At 36.6% G+C, this 20391-nt stretch overlaps 2 protein-coding genes across 6 annotated transcripts in view; both read left to right on the top strand.

Moving 5' to 3' along the window:
• LOC139690865 (uncharacterized) overlaps positions 1 to 6817 on the top strand; it is a 125155-nt gene extending 118338 nt beyond the window's left edge. For all 5 annotated transcript variants that reach the window (XM_071588480.1, XM_071588481.1, XM_071588478.1 and 2 more), the window contains 3 exons: positions 56 to 287; positions 2982 to 3823; positions 5508 to 6817. In XM_071588480.1, coding sequence (XP_071444581.1) covers positions 56 to 287; positions 2982 to 3823; positions 5508 to 5688 — 1255 coding nt within the window. In that variant the 3' untranslated portion in view covers positions 5689 to 6817. The remainder of the gene's footprint in view (positions 1 to 55; positions 288 to 2981; positions 3824 to 5507) is intronic.
• A 3239-nt stretch (positions 6818 to 10056) lies between these two features.
• Pmm2 (phosphomannomutase) lies at positions 10057 to 18849 on the top strand. Its single transcript, XM_071588163.1, has 6 exons — positions 10057 to 10144; positions 10242 to 10452; positions 10655 to 10772; positions 10853 to 10929; positions 12258 to 12525; positions 15315 to 18849. The coding sequence occupies exons 1-6, from the start codon at positions 10134 to 10136 to the stop codon at positions 15533 to 15535; spliced, it is 906 nt and encodes a 301-aa protein (XP_071444264.1). The 5' UTR covers positions 10057 to 10133; the 3' UTR covers positions 15536 to 18849.
• Positions 18850 to 20391: the final 1542 nt, after the last annotated feature.

The following is a 20391-nucleotide window of genomic DNA, read 5'->3' as shown; positions in this document are numbered from 1 at the left end:
CAAAATTTTTTTGCAAAAACTGCAGCAATTTTTCTAATGCACAATTTCTTTTCAGCACCCACGCTTTGGAGTCATGGTTTCTTCAACTTTGCAAGCAAGATGAAGTTATTTCAAAGCATTACTGTCCAGATGGTTTCATGGCCCTGGCAGCTACAGCAACACGTGGTCTTACGGGTCATATTGGTGTTGCCCTTGGCTCACTTTCATCGTTAAATCTCCGATTACCATTGCTCTACGTTTGTGGGAAGCAAAGAAGAAATGACACCGACTCACAGCCACTAGTCCCTGTAAGTTTTACATCATTTTCATTGAAAAGAATGAAATATGCCATCATCTGGTAATACAAGTATATATATATATATATATATATATATATATACACACACATACATATATATATATATATATATACATACATATATATATATATATACACACACATACATACATATATATATATATATATATATACACACATACATATATATATATACACATACATATATATATGTTGTGGTCCTTACATAATGACAGTTATTGTTACTATTAATAGGTAATCTACCGGTTAAGGTGGGTTTGGATGGACACATCTTTGATACGGTACAGCAACAGTCCCCCTATCTCTCCTGACAAATACAACCCAATATCCTATTATACCATCCCTCTTCCTCTCCATATACTTCCTCCTATCATTCCGTCCAACATCTCCATCCTGTTTCTACCCTTCCTCATTTGCCGAACATCCTCCACTCTATCACAGTCTTCAACATCCCACTGCCAGTCAGTATGCTTTGCATCCATTTTTCCTGTCTCCTTTGGAATTCTCCCAGCGATACCCTCTCCTCTCCCACCATACCTAACACTCCCCATCATTTGTTTTCTTTCTGTCCTCTTAATCTTCTCCATCCTTTTCCACACCTACCTTTCATAAACCTCAAATCCACCCCTATCATGCTGCTGCAATGACCATGTTTTCCATGCTGTACATAACTGCGCCCCATATCAAAGTTTTAACTAACCTTTTCTAAACATCCTTGCTCAATATTTTCTGTCATCAATTTTCTCCTCCTGGTGAAAGCTTCTTTGCCTAATGCGATTCTTCTCCTAATGTCCCTTCTACTTGGAACATTCCATTCCAACACATTTCCAAGATAGTTGAGCAGCTCTAAGTGCTCTAGTTTTTGTCCTCCTATTTTAATGTTTAGCCCAACCTTTATCTTCCTGGAAAACTGCGAAACCTTTGTTGTATTTACATTTATTTTACCAATCCACTCGACTTGCAGCCCCTTGGCTTACTGAAAAACTAGAGCTCGGTCATCAGAAAACCTAGCTGATTTTATGAATAGTCCACAGACCTTCATTCCTATCAGCAGATCTTCCCATGCCTCTTTAATCATTTACTCCTCATATACATTGAACAGCACCGGTGATAATGGACAACCCTTTCTTACACATCTTCCTAACACTACCCATCTGGACTCTCCATTCCCCACTCACACCTGAGCAGTCTGAGACATGTACAGGTTGCAGATTAGTCTCCTGTCCCTCCAATCTATCCCTATTTTCTGCAATATACTCATTAGTTTTCACAATTCACTCTATCAATGCCTGTTCAAAATTTAAAAAATAGGCAAGTGCATTCTGGTTTTATTATTCTATGTCCCTCATCATGATAGTAGGCTAGTAAATTTAGTCAATGAAATTTCCATAGAAATTATTGGAAAAAACCCTTGTCCAAAATTTGTGTATTCTCATTTCAGGTTGTTTAACATCCTGGTCTTTGAAAAGTAGACAAATTTATTTCTCTACACATGATACAAGTAGATGGGGAATATACATTTGAATTCAGTTATAGAGTTGGGAAAATCATTTAAAATGGTAACTTTGTCACAGAACTAATCTGCAAATACCTTTCAAAGCTTAATTTCAAATTTAATGCCAAGTAACATTTTTGCCTATTGGGTCTTAATTCATTATCTTTCTCATATTTGGCTCAGTTTTGCCTTGCTAATGGATTTTGGTTTAAATCATTTGTTCCCATGGCAATACTGCCCATTGAATTTCAAAGTATGCTAGTGAAAGTTTCCTTTTTTTTCTATTTCCATACTTGTTGTTGATGGTGAAAATTTTCATTTCGCGTATCTCATTTTATGATGACCAAAAGGTCTTTATCCATGCCGACAGCTCTTCCAGGTTAGGCCAACGGTAGTTTTTGAGAGCAGGTGCTTCTGGTGTTAAATTGTGCCCTGGTCTTCTGAAATTCATTAATGTGTTCTGAATATCATGCCTGGACCATTTTCTCATATCTCCCAGGGCTCAAGGACATCTCAGAATAGCAGTTTTACCAGGGTGTATTTAAAATATGAAAATAATGGACCTTGTGTCATCTGTGAGTTCAGACCTTGAATTTTTCTAAATGTTGAGGATGAAGTTCTCTCATATGAGTCAATTCCAAAATTTTAGAGGAATATAGGTGTCCAAAGTGCATAGTCAATAAACAGAATTTTGACAGTTAATTCCTTAATGTCTCATCTCACAGTATTAGGATCATGAAATTTATCAAGTATGGGAACTTGGTGGAAACATTTATATCACTGAATTTGTGCAGAACTGTTTCTGTAAATGATTAATATCGATTTTCACTTGCTATTTTGTTGAAATCAAGTAGGAAGTCCAGTTGAGATAAATCCTTTTTGTCAGCCGACTATGCTGTCTTATCAGATCAATTCGAGAATTCCATCATGTAATTCAAGACCATAAGTCAAAACAGAGCAAAATACAAGCAGTGCACCTTTCTCCTTCATTTACATCTTATCCTGTGTTTTAATGGCCAATATTGTAACACCACCTACTGCATGCCTTCCCAGAAGATCATGGGGTATTATGTGGATGGATTGATGCTTATGAGTTCTCATTGGCATCCTCCCTGGTTCAAGTGGAGGTCCTCCTAACCTTTTGACATTTTATCTTCCTCTCTACAGCACCCATCCCCGCAACAACGCCCTCCAGTCATCTCGGGCTGGGCGGCACCATCCCTGTCACAGCAAGGCCTGGGTGGATACGCACAATTGGGTGGGGTAGACTCATCACAGAGGGGCATTCGGGATGAAGAGGACCACGGGGACGAGGACCAGGTGGAGGAGGATGAGGAGGAAGAAGAGGAGGAGGAGGAGGGCCCACTTCGGCTGGGTAGGGGGCTGCCATACAGGGGGACCGCCCCTGCCACACACAGTCGCTCCCTGCCCCGCCCCCACGCCCCCCCTAGGCCGCCCCCACGCCCCGCAGAGCACTCCCCACGCGCTGGTCCTGCTGCACCAATGAAAGCCCCAAGGGGTGCGAGCAGGAGCGCAGAGAGCATCAACGGGAACGGCAGCCAGGCCTCCCCCAGGGCAGATGGTGCCAAGTTCCGCCGGCTCCAAATGCAGTGGGAGATGCTAGCGGGGCGAGAGGAGGCAGAGGAGGAGAGTGGGGGGGCAGGTGGCGGGGGGAGGTCAAGGATTCCTAGGCCAGTGACCTCCCCTGTCCGTCCGACGCCCCCACCCCTGGCCCCCGCCGCCACCCCACCCTCTGCCCTGAGGTACCGCCGTCGTTCACAGACGGCTCCTCAGTCGGTTTTGTCCTCAAAGGGGCAGGATGGCAATTTGTCTGGGATGGATAATGGCGTGGGACGAACGCCCGTCTCCTCTGCTCCCAACAAGTCCACTGGTGTGGTGAAGAGGGTGGCTCCAAGGTCTGGCTGTCGTGTGCCACGTCCGGCATCTGTATCATCGGGTTATGGACTGCAGCGCAGCAAGAAAGATGGTCAGCAAGAAGGAGAGAGGCGGTGAGTGGGTCTTTTCAAACGTTTTGCATCATGGAAGTTGACCTACTTTTGTACAAGGCCATCCAGCCATTTAATGTCGAAAATTGTGATCGCGCATGAAATTACATTTAGCTTTTTTTGAGTAATTTACTGTCGTACTGAACCCTGATTTTTTTTCACTGCTGGTGCTTTGTCTTAAATTTATCAATTTGTCAAAAAAAACTCTGGGGTTATTCAGCTTTTTTTCTGAAATGCAACTATCTACATACTTCCATACTCCATGCTTCCATGCTCAATCTATTTGTAATTTATTTATACATAGTACAGGCAGATTTATCTTTGGATAATGCATTCAAGAAGCTATTTTCTGTTCAAAAAGTATGTATTGAATATGGGGTTGATTTTTTTTCAAATTTAAAACTGCCCGTAATGAGTTTTATCTAAGAATTTTCATTTAATAGTTTAGGAATCACCTTCTGAAAATTATTTATAATCAAGGATAATTTTCCATTTTTTCACAAAAATTATTTCTTATTGCTGACTCAAGATTTTGGGACTTCAACATGAAATATACTTTGATGACCAAACTGTAGGCGTTTAAGCATCTCTGTGTTTGAGATATATCTTTGGAAAATTTTTTGGCTTCTCTAATTTGTTTGCCAATTCACGATTACTGCTTTAAAGGTCTGTAAACATTTATGAGTGCTACTGTTCAGCAATTTATTTTAGTGGGAAATGTTTCCAACATAATGTCAAAAAATAGATGGGAAACCTTCAATGTGCTCAATCTGTGATTATTTATTGGATTGGTTTTTTAAATAATTAATTGGATTCCATTTTAAGTTGAAATTTAACGACCATTTCACCAATCTTTACTGTATTGGGTTTTCAAGTAGATTCCTCAGAGGATAAAATGATGATGTGAGGGGTATTTTGATGTTGTAGTTCATTTGAAAGACTGTGATAGAGTGGAGGGTGTTAGGCTAGCCAGGTAGGGTAACAGTGAGGATGTTAGATGGAATGAAGGGAAATAGAATGTATGCGAAATTGAAGAACAGTTCATTTTGGCATGGGATGTCAGGTTTTATCTTGTTGACTAAGGCTATAAAATGTAGGAGTGTACAATATGGGTCCATACACAACCCTAACTTAAAGCAGCGGACTACCAAATAATAATAAGATTAGTTCATATACGTTGGAATGCTTCAAACTATTCCATCGTTGGATAAAACTATGCCTTTTATTATGAATCTCTGGAACTTTTATGATATCTAAGATTCAGAAAAGATTCACTCTAGTCTGGTGCCCATTTCTTGAAGTAATCATTCAATTTAGTAGTCCTTTGAAAATATCTCCTATAATTAATGTAAAATTTTGCCATCCAAACTATGTAAGGATGTATGTACAATGCAATATTCAGTGCAAGTGACATGTGCCACATCATTTTGCTACCATTCACATTGTTTTATTGTCTCTCTTCAAGTATGGAAATTACGAAGACTTGTAACTTGAATTGTTGTTTTGATGAACAGACACCTGGTCTGATTCATTTTCAAATCATCCCTCTCATGTGTGTGGTAGGACTTCAAATGTTCCATTTGCAGTGCGTGTGTGTGTGTGAAGGGGGTTAAGCTTGGGGTGGTTTAGCTTTTGTTTGAATTGTGATGTTGTTCTCAAGGGAGTGTCCAACTTGACTCCATTCCAGGATTGTTCGTGCACTGTGCAGTCGTGATGCATCAGCAGGTGGACACCTGGCATTCCTAGAGGGCGACGAGCTCTCAGTGGCGCTTGATGTGGACTCCAGATGGTTGCTGTGCACCCGTGGCGACAGGAGGGGTCTTGTACCGAAGGCAGCCGTGACTCCTGCCGCCGCCAGGGTGGCATGAGGGAGCAGGGTGGGGAAGGGATCTCTGAATGTCTTGTGTGCACATGTATGAGGGAATCAAGTAGGGGAAGGAAGGGGGGGGTGGAAATGTAGAGCTCTTGGATTTGGCACACGGTACGATGTGGCCCATCCAAGAGGAAGACTTGCCCCCGAGAGAGAGAGAGAGAGTGTGTAAAGGGAGCCAAAGTGTGTCTGTGTGTGTGAGTCTGCGAGTATGCTTGTGTGTGCATGTGGGAGTGTTTGATGGGCTGCAAATTTTCTTTTATGCCCTCCCTTTTTAACGTAGCTCCCCTCAACGCCTCTTCTCCTCCTTTTCTTTTTTCCATGTGCCAGTTTAACCTGTCCCGTCTCGTCATATATTTAACCTTCATTAGTACCACTCTCAATTCTCTCTTGACCTCTCCGTGTCTAATGACCTATTATCGTTTCTCGACCTTCTTGTGTCGTGGTTATTATGTCCTCTTTGAGACCTCTTTCTGTATGCAGTGCCAATCCTTCTGGAGCCTTGTGCAAATGCCTGTTTGTCCCACAATATATACTTTTCTCCCCGTTTCCTAACTCACTTAAAGATCTCTCTCGTCAGTTCAAATCTCATCATTCCAATCAATGTTTTTGTGTTGAATTTTTGCATCTTGTCCGTCACTTCTCTCCCATCCCCAACCGAGTGAGGTTCTTTTCTCTAACCTTAACTCTCAGTGGCGTCATTTATCTGGTTTTCACCATCTTCATCGAGTTGGTTGTTTTACTGTAAGAGAGGCATGTATTTCTGATGATTTCATTACCACACCTTTGAAATCACTTGCTTAAACAGTAAACGATGACGAGTTGCTGGATTTCATGTCCAGAGTGGAGCATTTAAATACACGGTGCCTCATACAATTGTGGTTTTAAGCTCACAGAAACAATCGGTACAAGTTGATTTTGAATTACAGTTGTACAAAAAATGCTGTGACTCTTTAAGCATAAGTTATGCTCATGTTTTTATTCCCTTCACTTTTATACTCCCGAGTATTTATCTCCTCCTTTCGGCATGATGCTTAATTTTGCATTGCATCATGCTGATTAACGAATAAATATTACATTTAATCAATGTATATTTCTGCATTTCCTGATCTACCTATGTACAACACACAGACGAAATATGCTTGAAATCTCCTATTTTTCAAATCTTGGAATTATAGGAATGGAGAATGCAGTATTTTGCCATGAGAAGCAGTAGGGAAACATAATTGCATATGAACCCAGGGGAATGATGCCACTGTTTTGTTGCTTAAGAAGTATTCAGCTTTATAACTTCTTATACCTTGTTGGCACATCTGTTCTTACTCGCTTATTTATTGTTTCCGTCATGATCCCTCTGCGTACGTTACTTCCCCCTAAACCCCCCCCCCCTCGCAATGCTCTTAACCCTTTTTTATCGCTTAAACTCATGGGTAGTAGCTGGCATTTGACCAGTGTGAAATACTATTTAGTTAAATATCATGAGAAGAGATAGCATTATTTATTTTGAACCCTCCCTCATCTGCTTGTACTGCCCATGAATGATAACTAGTCAGCCACACGAAATGAAATGATAATAAAACTGTACATTTTTTATGTTAGCATGTAAGTATGACTGGAGCTACTATGTGAAATCCCCATGAAATGGAACCTCATCCTGAGTTGAAAGTTGGATTCATGCGTTTCCTTATGTCCCTTCTGTCCTGCTGCTCTTTACTGTGCCAAAACCTTCCCAATGATGTAGCGTGGGCATAGATGAGATTGGTGGCAGAAGTCATGCATTAATTGAAACCATACATATTTATATATGTAAGTATTTTGTCCCAAAGAATTAAAAAAAAAAAATTTTCCATGTTTATTTGGAGAAAATTTAAGATGTGAAAGAATTCATCAAGGAATTTAATTTATTATGAATGAAAAAAGAGAGATGAGCATTTTTTCTCCGACTGAACCATTTATAAAATACTCATAGGCTATGAATTAAATTTGCCTTATATTCTATATAATGTAGAGTACAACATATACGATAAGTAAATTTTCCCTATTGTAAATAACCGATATTAATAATGCAAAGTAAGGCTACAGAAGTGGAGGGATGTATGCATGTTGATGGCCCAACAATAGGAAACATTTCTAAAATATCATTACTCGGATGATTATTGCAATGAACAATATGCTTAAGCCCATTTGTTGGCTCTGCCTTAAAGAGTAATTCCAATAATCATGAGTCATTTAAAAAAAAAGCACACTTTGTAATAATTACTATATGACATCATTTCCTAAACCCAGTTCCAGTTATGAATGTGGTGTATATAATTTTGTATTAATTTCACTATGTATATACATAATTAGTTGTGGTACAGCCGCAACATGAAAAAAAGGTGTGTTGTGTCGCTGTAGTGCATGTATTTTTTTCATTATGCTTCATTCATCTGTGGAAGAGTCCGTGATCTCCTCATATGTTGGCATTTGTATTGTTGCAAGGTAAAATACTAAAAGAAGTCGGGCATCAATAACTATGGCTTTCCTAATATATGTGTAAATACCGCTGGAGGAAATATGTGATATGTATTGTGTACTCATGTAAACATTTAATATAAATAGATTGATTGAATTCAGATGCCTGGATGTTTTTCAATATCATATCCCTATTACCACCTTCCCAAGGTTGGGTCTTTGAAGTAATATAAAAATTCAATGGATGGGGAGTAAAAATTTAGTTGGCTCCTTCTGCTTGAACTGAGGCATAGCCGGCCATTAATTGCAAAAAGTTCATTTCACTCATTTATTAGCAAAAAGGAGGATATAAATTGAATATTATCAAGAAGTACCAGATTCCTGCAAATTCTCAATATATGGCAGTTCAGAGGGATGTTCTCATCAATTTGTTTTTTCCTCTTAATAAAAAGTAGAATTAAAATGGCCCATTCCATGACAATATATTTTCAGGACTTATGCTATTGGTATATACTTACTGGCTTCCATCCCCTGATCTTCCCTTAAAATTGTTTTCACAGTTGAGGATCTTTCTTTCCATCATTTGCTTGTGATCTAGCCTCAGGAGTCCTTACACTTATGTTTTGAAATGGATTTCTTAAAATTTGGACAGCTATAAATCAATCTTAATTTGATTAATCACATGCAATTTGTAAGCTTAGCAAATTATTATGCAAAAGAAGAGATTTATAAGGAAAAGAAGAAATAATATCTAAAGTAAATAACTACCAAAGGTTGAGTATGAAGATGTTGGGGTAATTAAGACAAGCCTTAAGATTGATTCCAGGGAACAAGAAGAAATGTTGTAGGTACACAGTATTATAAATGAAAAAAATGTGGTAATGCCTTTGAAAGGAAATTGAGGAATATGAAAACTTATTTAGATTTCCTTGATTCAAACTTCTTTAGTAAAAATAGTTCTTATCATGAATCAAAGCTAGAGTGAAAAGAATGGCTTTCAAGATACGGGGTGAATAAGTTTTATTAATTGACTTTGTGAGCAATATATATTTTTATACTTTTATATTCATATCATCCTTTTGTGTAATATTGAGTTGATGAGGCAGTAGTACCAGATCTTACTTCAGTAGTACATTTATCGTGAACATAATAAAATTTGTTGCCTCCGGCGTAACTATATGGAATTTGCATAGCATATAGAAATCGCATCATCAACTTTGTAATTCCACACACTTTATTTGAAAAAACGACCCATTTTTCGACGTTGAACGTCATCACCCATTCTCAAGATGTAATTCCACGCACTTTATTTAAAAACACGACTCAGGTGCCTATGTTGAACGTCATTATCAGGTCTGATGACGTTCAACATCAAAACATGGGTCATTTTTAAATAAAGTGTGTGGAATTACAAAGTCAATAATTCTATTTCAATAGGAATATAACAAATTTACCACATTTTTTCCTATAAAGGAATATCATGAGAAATTTGATAGTTTTGGGCATATTAGTAATATATTTATTTAGTTTGAATTAATTTAAAGCCCAATATATTCCCCAATGAGGAATATTCTATGCCTTCTTGATCTCTCTTTATGATGAAGTAATGTCTTTTCATGGAAAGCTTCAACAGCAAGGTCTGAAAATCCTTAACACATCGAATTTGTTCTCCTATTCTTATTCAATTCTGAAATTATCCTCTGTAGAATTGTCAAACACTGCTGAACGATAAGAATTATACGTGATTTACCATATATTAACACGTGATTACCTAGATATATATATATTAAAGTTATACCAGAGGCTAGAACATCAGCGTGTTAAAGAAGTTTTTGCGAGTAAATTAAAAATGTGTCGCTGATATTTTATTTTGAAGTGTCAGCGGGAAAACAACTGCAATCCGTACAGCGAGAGGAAGTCTTAAAATCAAGTTGTACGTAGATATTGCTGTCATCTGCTGTAACTTATCTGGTCTGATAAAATTTGCTGATGCAGACTGAGTATGTGTCTTCAACTGCTTATTCATTTATTTTTTTTAATTCCTATGTGGATGTTATCTTAACCGCATCGTCCTGGCTGATTTTGAATTTGCCTTAGGTTGAGGAACTTGCTGCCAATTCTGCTGAATATACTAGCTTTTAAATCCTCTACCACCACTAAATTGGGTGGTAATTTAATCGGAGGAAAGGTGCCTTTGTTTAAAAAGTTCACGTGTAGTTCTCAGCAGAGGGAAACAAAAGCAAATATGAACCGGCAAAATACACTGTGTTTGTTTGATGTTGATGGAACTTTAACGCATCCACAAAGGGTAAGTCTCTGTTAAACATAGCATACCATTCAAGTGAATGCTTAATGTTTTTAAATCGCATTGACGTGTTGTACTTGATCAAATTTATTTTTGTATCTTCTCTTTAGAAATGATTATTAAGATATTTAAACAATGCTTATGAAAGTGTGACATGTCATCAAAATCTGTCTATAGTTTATCACGGGTTTATTTTTTCCTCTAGATTGTTGAAAAAGAAATGGAGGACTTTATTTACAATTCAGTGAAGCCACGAGTATCAATCGGAATCGTTGGTGGATCAGATATAAAAAAAATTGCTTTTCAAATGGGAGGAAGTCAAGGTTGAAGATAATTTCTCATAAATATTATTCGAATAGCTTGATATCCTCAAATTAAACATATGTATGGTTTTTATTGTCAGTGATCAACAGTTTTGACTACGTTTTTGCTGAAAATGGTTTGGTTGCTTACAAAAATGGCGTGGAATTGAAAACTCAGGTAAGTGTTAATAAATTGTGACAGAAAGTATTGAATGTTTCATATCTCTTATCTGAAACCGTTAATCAGCATCTACTATTCACTCGCAATTTATGCTAATGGAAATATAGTGGATTGTCTGGGCATAGAGGCTAAGACCCTCTGGTAAGTATGTGCACTAACTAGTCTATTACACACACTCATCCAAAAATGTAGCCTCGTCGTTGTCAATAATTACCTTATTTTTCAAAAAGAAACTGAATTATGCCAAGATGCATTCACGTAAAATTTATTGAGTTTTTTTGTGATGTGCATATAGAAGAATGCCATTGAGGAAAAATTATCCGTTTTGAGTTAGGTAAGTAAATATTTCCAATGCAAGCAGATTTAAGGATGCTTGATAAATTTATCGCGAGATTGATGCTAAGTATGGGTTGCTGGGTTTATGGTCAGGGGGTTTTCCCCATTGAGGCCTAGTATTCTTAGAGTTTACCCTGCAATTGATATTGTGTTTGTATTACTGGAATTCCTGGGTGAAGATTGATGCTTTCTTTACCTCTGTTGGTTTATTATCCACGCTGTAATTTTTTAGTTCTGTAGATCTCAGGAGAATTGTCGGATAATTCTGATGAAACATTTCATTTCATTCAGTGTCAGTGTATCTAATGTCTCCTAAATGGTGTATGCCAAAAGTATACTTTTGTGAGAGAGAGTTGAGGCTAAGACTGTGGTGCTGTTCCGCGGTTTCTTTGTGATGCACTGTCTATATTGAGTTACTTTCCTATTATTTTGCACTATGTATTGGCAGTGATTTGAATTGATTGGTTCAAATTGGCATGTCAAATAGTTCAAACATTCAAATTCTGCCGTTGTTATTGATTTTAAATATTATCTGGTCATTGTTTTCCTTGATCAGATGTGTGGAATATGCAGGTTACTGCTGTTGCATTAAAGAAATATTAATACTCTAGCCAAAAACTACTCTGTCAGTCATCAGAACATTATTCTCCCTTGGTGTTAAGAATATCTAACATTCACATTTCTATCCTCACATTTGAGGATATCTTTCAGGGAAAAGTAATCCATATTCCTTAGTCTCTTTTGCATACTTGGCAAATTATTCTTTTTTTATGCACTAAAAACTGCTTTGAATGTGATTCCTTTTCCCCATTTTTGGACATCATTTGGCATCATTTATTGTGCCCTGCTGTCTAAAACGAGTTTCACACGATTCTCATCACAATGAAAGAAATGCTGTTGATCAATGGCTCATTTTAATGGTGATCTGATTAGTCCAACTGTTAAGACATGAATTTGCAGTTTTAATAGGATGTTCGGTTTTGTTCCAGACTATTCAAGATCACATTGGAGAGCAAAAATTGCAGCAGTTCATCAATTTCAGCTTAGGGTACATGTCTAAGCTTACCCTTCCCTTTAAGCGTGGCACATTCATTGAATTCAGAAAAGGCTTAGTAAATGTCAGCCCCGTTGGACGGTCCTGTTCGATGGAGGAGAGGAAACTGTTTAATGAGTATGACAAGAAGCATAATATTCGAAAGGATTTTGTGGAAGCCCTAAGGAAAGAGTTTCCTGATCTTGGGCTTGTGTACAGTATAGGTAAGAGATTTATTTTACTGATTTTATTGTGTAAAAATTTTTTTACCTTCATTGAAAAACTTTCATAAATCTTCAGCTTATCGCATCTTTACATCTGGACATGAAATATTTCAAGATTAATTTGAATTAAGCAGTGTGATTAACTGAAAAGTTAATTTTTGTAATGCATCATCTTACATAGAATCACATGCAATATCACACGTAGAACGTGAGAGGTGTTACAAATGATGAAACTATTAATTGACCCCTCTTAATTGTGTTCTAAAAAGTTTTTTCTTAGTGTATAAATGACCTTGATTCATTGTGAGTAAAATTTTTTTTTGTATAAATAATTTTACTCTTTATGAGTCAACTTGAAAATACTTCCCATTCACCCTATGCCCATATCAATTATGTGTATATATTCGTTATATATCTCTTCAAAATAGAATGCTCTTTTGTGATGCAAAAATATATATAATGTTTTTGGTATGATAGTCATATCTGTCAAGAGTACCTAAAAAGCCCTATGAATGGTAGTCGTGTGTTGGTTTTAATTGTGTATCAATTATTGTGTTACTATTGGGTAAAATGTGGTAATAATGTGGTAATTTGAGAACATATCACATCATTTTTTAAACTCAAGTGTCTTGTTAGGCATGAAGGCATTGTGGTGTTGTTATATTAACATTGTATTGATTGCCAAGTCATATGACTCTTGCTATCAAATTGCTTGATTCTCAGCATATGAATTGAGTCAGTGCTACCACTTAAAATACAAGTTGATTTTCAACCTGTCAGATTTCAATGGACCTCAACTGGTACATTTTTCTTGTCAAACCTTATTTTGGTGTGGTGCAAAAATATAAATAATAAGTTAATAATGTATGTTTTTAATGGCAATTTTCACAAATGCGAAATAATTTTTGTCCTAAACTAAAAAAAGAAAGTCGTTCAAGATTGTATGATATCTCATTTTCACCTGAAATTGTTGCCCAATTGGATATTGGCTGTAGGTTTTATGGGAAAAATATTTCTTTCGTTCTATGAAGTTTAATTTTACAAATTTTAGCATTTTCAAGTTCATTGACATTAATTTGGCTGTTTTTCTGTGTGCAATACCTGGGATCTTTAAGTATTTACACTACATAAAGATTTTGCATTTTTTTTGTGCACCAAAGGACTGGAATTTTTTAGTTTAGGTTCCTTAACATTGCTTCCTCTATATTTAAATTCAGGTGCCGGAACTTTTTCCTTTTTTGTTACTTGAAATTCTTTTGTGAATGGCATTATTGCAATAAGGAAAACATAAATTTATTTTCAAGGTTAACAACTTGTTGCACATTTTAAATGACAGAGGAAAGCCTTCGTCCTTTCACACGATAACATGCCCAGTAATTGGTATCTACCCAAACCTATAACGTGTCCTTCGCGGATCAAAAGATAATTTTTTTTTTGTGTAAAAATATGGAGAAGAGTTTGTTTTGTAGTGTTTGAAATTGAGTCATTGCTAAGATGAATTAAATTTTTTTCCCTTAGCAGCGACAAAACCTCACCAGAGCAGTTTTAATCAGTATCCCTTATCCCATGTTAAAAGTTTTTTAATTCAGCCAAAGTACGAGGGCGGTTCAATAAGTACCCGTGTTTGACAACAAAGGGTGCTCCTGAGGGAAGTTTATGTTATCATCGTGTGCTGCTATCTATCAAACGACGGTAAAACAAATTTCAGACTTATTTAAAGGTTAGTTTGGATTTGGCAGCCATTCGAGTAAGACGTGTTTCGTGATTTTTGCTAAGATGGAAAAAGAGCAGTATCGTTCGGTAATTTGCTTTTTGTTTTTGGATGGGAAGAAATGTGAGGAGATGAAAGCAAAGTATGATGCTGTTTATGGGGACACTTCGCCATCTATGACCACAGTTAGATATTGGTTCAACGAATTTAAACGTGGGCGAACATCGTTTTTGATGAGGAGAGACCAGGACGTCCAGCAGACGTGGTTACCGAGGAAATAATTCAAAAAGCCCACGCCATGATTCTCGCTGATCGACGAACGAAAGTGTGCAAAGTAGTAGAGGCCGTGGGTGTGTCGACCGGAATGGCAATTAATATTTTACATGATAAGTTGGCGATGAAAAAATTGTCGGCCCGATGGGTGTCGCGATTGCTCACGGTGGACAACAGGCTGATCCGGAGTTGTCGCCGCCAAACTGCATGAACTACGTTATGAATTGCTGCCGCACCCCCCGTATTCACCTGATCTGGCTCCCTGCCACTTTTTCTTATTCCCTAACATGAAGAAATGGCTCGCGGGAAAAAATGTAGCTCAAACAAGGAAGTTATCGCCAAGACAGAGGCGTATTTCGACAAATCCTATTTTTTCGGGGTGTTAAAAAAAATGGTCGGAACGTTGGGAGAAGTCTATCTTTTTAAAAGGGGACTATGTTGAAAAATAAAAAAAATATTTTTGAAAAAATGGTTTCTTCATTTCTAACACGGGTACTTATTGAACCGCCCTCATATAGAATATCATCAGATGCATAGTGTTCACCGTTTAAAGCAATCATGAGTGGAATAATTACTGACATAAATCTGATGCCCTTTACTCTGTGGAATACAAATTTGCTCAGTAAAACTCTTGTTCAAAATATTTATGAGTGACAATCAAATACTATATATCAAGTGGTTTGCCACTAATCAAAGCTTTGAAGCATTGAACTTTGGTTGTCAGAACTGATTTAAGTTGATCAATAGGAGTGAATTGTATGGTCACTCTTGTTTCTAACAAAATGGATGACAATTTTTTTTCCAGGTGGAGAAATCAGTTTCGATGTTTTTCCACAAGGGTGGGATAAAACTTACTGCCTTCGGCACGTGGAAGACCAAAATTTCGAGACGATTCATTTCTTTGGCGACAAAACAGAAGCTGGAGGGAATGATCATGAAATATTCTCTAATGAGAAAACCATTGGCCACAGGGTCATCTCACCAAATGACACAATGTCACAGCTAAAGGAAGTGCTTCATCTTTGATGGAGCAGTTAGTTAGTCTTCCTATTTGCCATCTTCAATGGCTGTGATTGTGCGGCAGGCCTTGAATTATTACTGCATCTCTATGTTAACGCATGACATAGTTGTTCAATTTAAATATTTTGTGCTGTTATTTTACTTTCAATAATTTTTTAGATCATGTTAAGAATGTTGATGTGGAATGCATTTTTTTCGCTAAAAATTTTACATTTGATGTGAATGTACGTGTAATCAAGAAAATATTTTATAAATATTATGACTGTCAGTAATTAAGTCTGAAAATTACCATTTTGAGTAGACCTTAATTTTTAAGGCAGGTGCAATCACCTGCTAATCCAAAGATTGGAGACTTGAATCAGGGTTCAAATCATGGTCGGCGATGGCATTTTGTTGGCCTGTGTTTCGTGTTCAAGAGGGAACAGTTATAGTGCAATGTAGCTATTTAAACTAGAAAGTGAATTTAATGTTATTATTTATAGCCCCTGTGATTTTATTTTGAAAATATATTTATTATTATATAGTTATTATTGTGATGAAAATGATGAGAAAAACCTGTTGTACGTTTTATCTAGAGGGGCTATTATTTAATCATTACACATCAATAGAGGGAAGTAAGGAACACCTTTCTTATTCTTTCTCCTATCCTCATTTCATCCATTTCAATAAGCTTGACAAGTGTTTGCTTGATTAAGAAAAGCATCTAATTCCAGTCTCAGTCATGATTGGAATGCTGTCAGGTTTTAAATGAATTTCTACTTTCAGCTGTGAATGAAAGAGACCCTAAACAGTTTAAGTTTGATGAAGCCAATGGGGAGAAGTTGTACTCAGGGAGCATTACCTACCTTTTTCCAAGACAATAAATTGTTGATGTTCCAAATGAGATCGAGAGTGAGAAGTGGTCAAAGCCTTCTTAAGATGCAGCATGTGAAGTATTGCCATCTGCATTGTACTTGACTTTATATTCGGGCAAAGGTATTCCTACGCATATTGAGGGAACAGTGTCTGCCATTTGATGACAACTACTTGCATTGTATCCACAGTCTTTAAGTTCAATCAGATATAGCATCACGCATTTGCACCATTATTTACACAGCTACATGTTTGATGTGATAATTGGGATTGGAGAAGTGATTGCTGTTTCAAAAGTTTCTTGGAAATTTACCCCCTTTTCCTCAGCTCTCTTCTCCGTAACAATAGATATAATAGAGTATAATTAAGAGATGACCCTTTGTGTGTGTTTTTGTAGTCATTTTATGTCTCTGAAGTCAAGTTTATGCATTTTTTATCAGTTGTTAATTAAGAGATGACCCTTTGTGTGTGTTTTTGTAGTCATTTTATGTCTCTGAAGTCAAGTTTATGCATTTTTTATCAGTTATTAAATTAAACCTCAGTATATACTAATCCGTAATAGTAGTTGAAGCTGGTAAAAAGGCTGTACATTATTTCAAATAGCCTTAATCAAGATGTTTCTTGTTTGTTTGTGGTACATACAAGGTGTGTTCAAAAAGTAAGGTGACTTAATATTTTAATGAAAAAATATGTATTTATTGTTCAATATTCAAGTTGTCCCCTTCAAAGTAATCCCCCCCCCCCCCAGATATAATACACTTGTGCCAACGCTTTTTCCAATCCTGGAAGTAATTCTGATAAGCACTTTTTGGTACAGCCATGAGATGGTTCTTCTGGTCAAAATTAAGCAGTTTTGGAATGAATTTCACTGAAAAACGTCTCATGCCCAAAATATCCAAAAAAAATTGCATGGCATGAGCCAACTGATATGCCAAAATCCTAATTTACTTCTCTGATAGTGATTTGATGATTTTTCAACACAATTTTCTTCACCGCTTCAACATTTTCATTTGTTGTTGATGTGCTGGGGCGTCCAGAGGGAGGCTCATCATTGGCATCTTCTCAGCCATCTCGGAAGAGCTTGTACCATTTATAAACATTTTTTTACTCAGAGCTGACTCACCGTATACCACTGTCAATATTTAAAGTGTTTTGGAGCACTTAATTCCATTTTTTATCAAAAATTTTATGGAAATTCTTTAACCCTTTTTTTTGATAGCAGAAAATTGCTGAGCACATGAAAACATGTCTAAAATGTGTATCTGTCAATAACAAACTAAATATGCTCTATTAATGAAGCTGTAAACAACTGTTCGGAACATGTACACCAAAACAAAAAATCGAATGTATGCTGCCTGCGAAATTTGAAAAGTCACCTTACTTTTTGAACACACTTTGTATTTTTCAAACATGCATAAGTGGAATAGTTTTCCAGTGCAATTCACTGTTATTCACTGTTTATAAAAAATCTTTCTCTTATTCTAATTGGCTATTTTTCATGGTTCATTAGGTGGCTAATCATGTGTTAGAGAAAGAGCAAATGGAAAAAGAGAATGCATACTTTTATGTTCTTCAGATGACAAAATACTGATGAAGTTCTCCCCTTCTGGGTGAATTTTTTCAAACTTGCTTATTTGTTCTCATATACTTATTTTTATTGTCCATAGAATGGCTGCTATAAACTAATCATGTAAACAGATTTTAGTAATGCAAGGAATTCAAATTCATTGTTCAACATTTTTAATTGAATTATCCGCAAGCACTCTAAATATGGTTTTGCTAGTATAGGAGGCGGATCAGGGTAGTGCATTGGCTAATGTACTGGCTTCTCACCCAGATAGGCTCCGGTTCGAATCCTGGAGGTGGTTGATATTTTTCAGAGGTATCTCGATCCCTACTTGAGGTGCTTTGTGGAGGGCACTTTGAGTGAGTACGCCGTCCGTCGGATGGGACGTTAAGCTGCGGACCCCTTGGCACCTTTCATTAAGAGTAGGCTAATACCAATGCTGGGTTTCTCTCCACCCTTCATCCTATCCTGTCCAAACCTAATGGTGCAAATGACCTCAGCTGTTGGTCACCTTCCCTAAAACTACCACTGCTATTATAGAATAATTTTTAACATATCAAATACTTGAATTTCACGCGTAAAAAAATATCATTTTGTAAGGAATACTTTTTTTTTGTATAGGTATGCCTAACAATATGCTTGGCATGCATTTAAGCATAGAATTCAGGGCCTAAACCAAGTATACTGTGATATGTGGAATTTCATACTATAACTAATTTGAGTTCATTATGCATTTTGCTATTATTAATTGTCACACTAAGTAAAACATAATTGGTGCATTGCATATATAATGCTAATTAATTCAACTTTTAAACTGATATGTTCCAAATACTTAATTTTAACTTGTAATGTTTATCCATAAATACATATTTCCTACAATAAAGTTGCTAGAAGATTTTAATATGTCATTACTTTATGCATAACCTTAATTGTCTTGAAATCCATGGATTCAAAGTTACGCTATTAGATTTTGGGAAGTGCATGTGTCATGCCAATTTTATCAAGAAAATGTTTGAAAAGTAATGGGAAAAAAATGGTCTGCATCTTTTTTCGTAATGGAAAAGTGTTATAATAATAAGAGCTCAATTTCCTGATCCGAGAAATAATGTTTAGTGCCTCTGGGTCACAATACACAGTTAAGCAAACCGCAATTTTGGCCTCTTTGTGTTATTTTGACTAAAAGTACTTACATAATTGCATGTGATGCCACAATTGTACAATATTTTATTATCATTGGCATTGTTAAACTGTGGAATTGTCAAAACTTCCAGGTAATAAATTGACTTCAGTCATTTAAAACAACATGCCGGACTGATGACAATAGGGTGAAGCCAGGCATACCACAAATAAATGCATTATACTCCTAGGTTGACAATGGCTCTGTTGACAATACTATGCAGAAAAGTGGTCGTTTGATGTGATCAAGGCCAATTTAGTCAACTGGGAGAGTTGTGTTATCTGGATTCAACTTTGATTGGTTGCTGTCCCCCGGTTGTCATGGGAGCACACCAACCATCATGATATATGCATGTCTATGATTTCACCATGGGTGACGACAATATTTGCTTTTTAAGTTAACAGTTGAAACTGGTTTTATATATATATATATATATATATATATATATATATATATATATATATATATATATATATATAAAAATATCTTCGAAATGGAACGCTCTTCGGCGATGCACAAATATATAAAAACACAGATGTAGATTTTTAGAATATAGAGAGACAAAGAAAGGACACTCAAAATTTGTTATTTGACAGCTCGGCTGTTGTCTCGGAGACGACAGTCGAGCTGTCAAAACATCAAATAACAAATTGTGAGTGTCCTTTCTTTGTATCTCTATATTCTAAAAATCTACATCTGTGTTTATATATATATATATATATATATATATATATATAAATATATATATATATATAATATATATATATATATATGTGGGTCGCAGTAGTCCAGGGGGTAGAGCAGTGCACTAATGACTGGAGAGTCCAAGGTTCAATTCCCGGGCAAGGTGCTCTGGGCACTTGCAGCTCGACACAAGCTAAAGTGATTTTTCAGGTACCAGGTCTTCCTGGGAAACCATAACTAGCACAGGGAAAGGAACTGGCCCCCCTACCCTGATGTGTGAATTTCACATGCCGTATAGGGCTTAGTACTGGGTGAACTCTGCCATCACCTACCTAACCGACCTTCGGGTTGATTACTGTGTTTATGGTTTATATATATATGTGTGTGTGTGATATGTATATATATATGTGTGTGTGTGTGTATATACATATATATATATATATATATATATATATATATATATATACTCATATATACAGAAACAGATATAAGGAAAAGGGATAGGAACACATATAAAGGACGAACACAGTAGAGGTGGGGAAGGCGGAATCGAACGGATCACAAGAGTAAAAATATTTCCTC

Source organism: Hetaerina americana, unplaced genomic scaffold, assembly GCF_022747635.1.
Source record: "Hetaerina americana unplaced genomic scaffold, ioHetAmer1.1.p SCAF_3, whole genome shotgun sequence".
Taxonomy (NCBI): domain Eukaryota; kingdom Metazoa; phylum Arthropoda; class Insecta; order Odonata; family Calopterygidae; genus Hetaerina; species Hetaerina americana.
Note: the sequence above shows the minus strand (reverse complement) of the source record. Positions and strands in the feature narration are given on the sequence as shown.